This window comes from Pelodiscus sinensis, chromosome 1, assembly GCF_049634645.1.
Source record: "Pelodiscus sinensis isolate JC-2024 chromosome 1, ASM4963464v1, whole genome shotgun sequence".
NCBI classification, from domain to species: Eukaryota; Metazoa; Chordata; order Testudines; family Trionychidae; genus Pelodiscus; species Pelodiscus sinensis.
This window is the reverse complement of record NC_134711.1, coordinates 139240957-139246956: the sequence shown is the minus strand read 5'-3', so window position 1 is coordinate 139246956 and position 6000 is coordinate 139240957. Positions and strand designations below refer to the sequence as shown.

The 6000-nt window shown below is 47.0% G+C and overlaps 1 protein-coding gene across 1 annotated transcript; it reads left to right on the top strand.

Moving 5' to 3' along the window:
* The first annotated feature begins 1977 nt into the window (after window positions 1-1977).
* Window positions 1978-4036, top strand: CASR (calcium sensing receptor). The gene is given in 2 exon segments (XM_075919804.1): window positions 1978-2779; window positions 2782-4036. Coding segments are annotated over 2 exon segments (1149 nt in total). The 5' UTR covers window positions 1978-2031; the 3' UTR covers window positions 3183-4036.
* The last annotated feature ends 1964 nt before the right edge of the window (window positions 4037-6000 follow it).

The following is a 6000-nucleotide window of genomic DNA, read 5'->3' as shown; positions in this document are numbered from 1 at the left end:
AGATTATATGGAACCTAAAAGTTCAAAGGTGTCCTGGTCAAAGGTACATTTCTCTGGTTTGGCAAACAAACCAGTCTCTCCAGGACAGAACAGGCAGTGCTGCGCCGGGTTGGCAGAAAACACCAATATCTCACTAGGATAAGATGGTCACACACAGTCCAAAATGTCTCTGAACGTTCTGTTTATGAACTATTCGAATGTTATGAAGATGCTAGTTAAGCCAAACAGCATTACTGAGCATTCTAAATACCCATATTAGGTACAAAAATCAGTCTTCTATTTGTCCCCTGGCCTTATGTGCTCTAGATGGTACATCTCCCTAAAACCTAAGTGAGTTCATCAAGCGGCCCAGCAGTTCCAAGATGAGAGACAAGAGATACCAATTACAAATAGACACCTGATTCAATGCACGATAGTCTATGCAGAGGCATGGTAACCCATCCTTTCCTTGCACAAAGAGGACTTGTGTCCCTGCTGAAGAGGTGGATCACTGAATGACTCTCTTTGTGAGCTTTTCCAAGATATGCACGCATAGTGCCTCCATTTCCGATTCAGGCACAGTGTAGATGTATCCATAGGGCACCAGTTGCAAACCCTATAGGAGGGTAATGAATCCACATTCATATTTTCCAATACACCCACCTTTCTCGCTATTACCTGGGTTGCATGTCACCTCCGGGGGAGCAGGTCAATTTCTTGGAGGTACATTTTCTGGCAATATTTAGGGGAAAAGCTAATGTTCCTTCACCACCAGGAGCCACACAGGTCACGTCACTCCAGCCAAAGAATGCCAACAATTATTGGGAAGAATGGAAATTGGATCCTATTAAAGTATATTGGTTCCGATGCCCTTCTACTATAAACGTTAAGGAAATGGTCTCTTGGGTCACCAGTCCTATAAAGTTGACAATGCCATCTATCTTCACCACTTGTGATGGGATTTGCTGTACCTGCCCAAAGACCCACAACCTGGGCAGCAGATAGAAATGCAGAGACCCCTGGTTTCTAGGTCAGGTTCTACTTGAGAGGTGAGGGAGGTTCTAGAGCCCGGAGCTCCGGTGATGCCCAGACTGTACCCCCTACCAGGCCTGGATCGGTCCATTTCCCAAGCTCTTTGGAGCTGGACAGGAGAGATCTGGGACCTTATGTTGTGCATGATTAAAACAACGTAAAGAAGATCTCAGCTAGTCAGGGTTCCCTTTCCCTGCCATTCTAAAGTGAGAGCTTTAAGGCTTTGGGGAAATCAAGAGCACTGATTGTCTGCTTAAGATGAACAGTTTAAATGCATCCAAGATTTACCTCCTTAGGATGTGAAGTGGGATCCCACTGCAGCTAAAGAAGCTAGCATATTCTTTTGATTTCCATCATTTGTCATCAAGTCAGCCAGAATGACTCAGATACCACCGTGATGTGATGACGGAGGAGGTAGGTATGTGAGGTGAGAAGATAAAATTCAGAGGGAGAGAGTAAAGAGAGAGGTACATAGTGAAGACAACAAGAAACACAGAGCTGTCTAGCAGATACTACATATTCTAAAATGATTCCACGGAATTGGTCTGGAAAGCCAGAGTGCAGCTCCAAAACTATAAAGTGTGGCTCAGAAATAGCCTTCTTCTTTAATACAGACCCATGGCTCCTGAGAGACTAAGCAGTGGTCCCCAACGCAATCTGGGCTGGCCCCGCTCCCGGGTGTGCGGCAGGTGCCAGTCCCGGGCACATGGGAGACGCTGCCCCGGGGTCGCAGCACATGCCGGTGCCGGCCCTGCCCCCGGGTGCGCGACACATGCTGGTGCCGGCCCCGGGCGCATAGTGCCTGGGTAGCCCCTGCCTGGGGTCACGGCACATGCCGGTGCCGGCCCCAGGTGCGGCGCATGCTTGGCCCTTCCCCCAGGCCCGTGAGTGGCCCCGGCCCCAGGCGCCTGGCAGCCCCAAAATGTTGGGGACCACTGGACTAGAGGTCCCATCATGCAATGTTCCTTCTTGATCCAAGCACGCAGAGCATTTCCTATAGGAAGCACTTCTATATTTAGTATGGAAGGACTAAACATTGCTCCATTTTATTTAGGGTGGCCATCTAGTCTAACAAACTGTTCACTCAGTCCTATTTATTTTGCAGATGCGAGTGCTTGTGCCAAGTGCCCTGAGGATTTCTGGTCCAACGAAAACCACACCTCTTGCATTCCGAAGCAAATCGAGTTCCTGTCCTGGACTGAGCCCTTTGGAATAGCTCTGACTCTCTTTGCTGTGCTTGGAATTTTCCTGACCTCATTCGTTCTGGGGGTCTTCACCAAATTCCGCAACACACCCATTGTCAAGGCCACCAACCGGGAGTTGTCCTACCTCCTCCTGTTCTCCCTGCTGTGTTGCTTCTGCAGCTCCCTGTCCTTCATTGGCAAGCCCCAGGACTGGACTTGCCGCTTGCGACGGCCAACCTTTGGCATCAGCTTTGTCCTCTGCATCTCCTGCATCCTGGTAAAGACAAATCGTGTCCTGCTGGTTTTTGAAGCCAAGATCCCTACAAGCCTCCATCGCAAATGGTGGGGCCTCAACCTGCAGTTCCTTCTGGTCTTCTTGTGCACTTTTGTGCAGATCATCATCTGTGTGATCTGGCTCTACACAGCTCCCCCCTCCAGCTACTGGAACCATGAGCTGGAGGACGAGATCATCTTCCTCACCAGCCACGAAGGCTCCCTGATGGCTCTGGGCTTCTTGAATGGTTACACCTGCCTTCTGGCTGCCATCTGCTTCTTCTTCGCTTTCAAGTCTCGGAAGCTGCCTGAGAATTCAACGAAGCCAAGTTCATCACCTTCAGCACGCTGATCTTCTTCATTGTGTGGATCTCCTTCATACCTGCCTATGCCAGTACCTCTGGCAAGTTTGTCTCAGCTGTGGAGGTGATTGCCATACTGGCTGCCAGCTTTGGGCAGCTGGCCTGCATCTTCTTCAACAAAGTCTACATCATCTTCTTTAAGCCCTCCCGCAACACCATTGAGGAAGTGCGCTGCAGCACGGCTGCCCATGCCTTCAAAGTAGCAGCCAGGGCCACGCTGAGACGGAGCAATGTGTCACGCAAGAGGTCTAACAGTCTGGGTAGTTCCACAGGCTCCACCCCCTCAACCTCCATCAGTAGCAAGAGCAACTACGAAGACCCCTGCTCTCTGCCGACTTCACTTGCTCCTTAGAGAAAAACACCAACGACACGGCTCAGATGAAGCCTCCACACCTTCTTGCTAATGCAGGCAAAGAGACACTCACCACCAAAGGTCACACAGGAGGCAGATTGTCAGAGGCTACATCTAGGGACCCTTGTACTGACACTGTGTTTGGTTTAAAGAAATCAGGATCCGGACATCTTGAAAGGACAAGTGAAAATCTTCCCCCAGCTGGGATTTGTCTACTGCCTTGCCATTGTCAGTCCTGCCTGCAGACTGCAGCTCAGTTGGTGTAGGTAGGGGGTTAGGCAATTTCATTTTACTCTGCTTTTATGCTGATGTATAAAACCCCTCTTCCCCACTGTGTATAATAGTCCCTCTGTAGACTACATGTGAGATCTCTAACCGTGTTAAGACCAAGGAAAGGACTTGGCTTTACTAAAACAGGATTTGCAGTTTGACCTGAGGAAAGGGGTCCTTTAAAAATACAACAAATAAAGACATAAATATTCCGAATGCTTCGTATAGCCAACAGTCTGAACATGTAAAGTATTTAATAGGACAGGTGGTCCTCCCTGGTATGTATATAAGAAGATGTTCCAACCCCTGCTTCCCGTGGCTGCCAATGTGAGCGGTAGTGAATGCCGGACAGTGTTCTTCACAGACATCAGTGCATTAGATCAAGTCACAAGTGTCCTGTTGGTCTATGTCTGTTAATACATCACCTCCAAGTTGCCTTTTTTAGTGGAAAGGGGTAACAGCTTGCTCCTGGGGCAGAATGTTGTAAGAGCTCAGTGAGATGTATCCTTGAGTTACTAGATCCCTATGCTCAATGAAGTGTCTCTCGCGCTCTCACACACTCTCCCAAACACACACACACACTCATTCACAGCCATGCATTCAGACAGGCGCACACACACACACACACACACACACACACACACACACACACTCACTCACTCACTCAAGCTAATCAAGATGGGGAAACTGCCCCTCAAAAGTGTGTATGTTTGAGGGTAGCTAAAGGAAAAATGAGCATTTGAGGGGCATACATAGACAAAAGGCTCGGTGGAGTATAATGGAAATGCATATGGTCAACCAGATGATTTGGGTTTTGTGCCAAGTGAATATTTTGGAGCAGCGAGGCTTTTGGAGGATTTATATGGTTGATGAGCCAGGGCAAGTGTGGTCCATTTTCAAGGGGTGTCTGGCATGTGATATATTTCCTTTGTCTGAAAGAGAAGCTTTAAGAGTTGGGAGAGGAGTAGAAAAGACTTTTAAAGACACTCTTTAATGGGCTTCTCAAGGTTGACCCAATTGCTGCAGATTATTCATAAGACATGCCCATTTCTCTCCCATTTGAGAATGACTGAAATGAACTTGCATGTGCATGGATCAGAGAATCCGTTTTACTGTCTGACACACGGGTGACAATGGCGTTACATGAGGGATTTAGTGCTACATAGATTCTAAGGCTAGAAGAGACCACTGTGATCATCTAGTCTGACCTCCTGCGTGGTGTAATTCACAGAACTTCCCCCAAATAGTTCCTAGAGTACATCATTAGGAAAACATCCACTTTAAAGTTTAGACCCCTTTTTGCAACAGTTATCAGCCTGTGTGAATCTGGTTTAATCTTCTCTCAAAACGCTATAAAATGCTCTTAGTCACTGCAGCAATACAAGATGGCCTTAGGCTTACGGTGAACACAGACAAACAAAGGTCCGTGGAAATGTGCTGGAAAAAACATTGCTACTGTTGATGGTTGGTTGTCGTTTTGTTTTGTTTTGCCGGGGCAGGAAAATAAAACTTCCCGGTGATATTGCCATGCAAGGGCTTGCTTTACAATCTGCACTGTTAGCTGAGGTGGAATATTGTGGGGAACAAAAGGGTAATCAGAATTGTAGAGATGCTTTTTCAAGCTACGGATTAATTAACCTTTTCTTTGCTGTGTCCCCATATGCCTGTGACTGGCAGAGCTTCTGCTTCTGTGTAGAAAAACACCAGCAAATTAATTAAAGTAACCATCATATTAAAATGACATTTGAGGAAAAACAAGTAAATAGCAGGGAGAAAACTTAAAAATACACATCATGGTACAATTTTTAAAAATAGCCTCTGCCATTGAAGCCAGTGGGAGCTTCAGGTACTCATAGCTTCTCAAAATTAGGCTATATAGAAGTGCTTACATGTGGATTTAGGAGCCCAACTTTAGGCACCCAATTTTGAAAATCTTGGTCTTGGGCTTTAATTGAGTGAAAAGAAATGGCCACTAGATGGCAGACGTAGCTAAAGAATAAGACAAATGGATTCCAGCCTATACATGAGAATTAGTTCAAAAGATGGTCTACAAAGTGGTAACCCTCCCTGTGACTCCCCTGGCAGAGTCAGTCCTGCTGACTGCATTAAATGGCACAAATCCGCAGAGTCATGGGCCAAGCCCCAGCTGCACCCTGTGAGGGAAAATAAAGTATAAACAGGAAAACAAACACAAACACATATCTCCGCACATACTGCAGGCAGGAGAATTGGAAAGTAACTTAGGGCTCCTTTCTGTCAAGATTCCTCATTTAACAGACTGAAATGAGTGGGTTTCTTTCCCTGGGATAATTTCATGTTTATTTCCAAGTTTGGGGGCTTTGTAAATTATTTATATTTACAAAACGTGTGGTCCTGGTCTGAAAAGTGACTTTGCTATCACGAGGCCCTGTGGTGGGTCAGTTACCCCTCCCTACCCCCTCTACGTCAGCGGGAGGTCACACTGCCTCACTGTATCACTGCACTGCTAGGAGAATTAGAAGGCTAGGCACAGGGTCCCAGGCTTAGCTCCCAGCAGTCAATAGCTCCT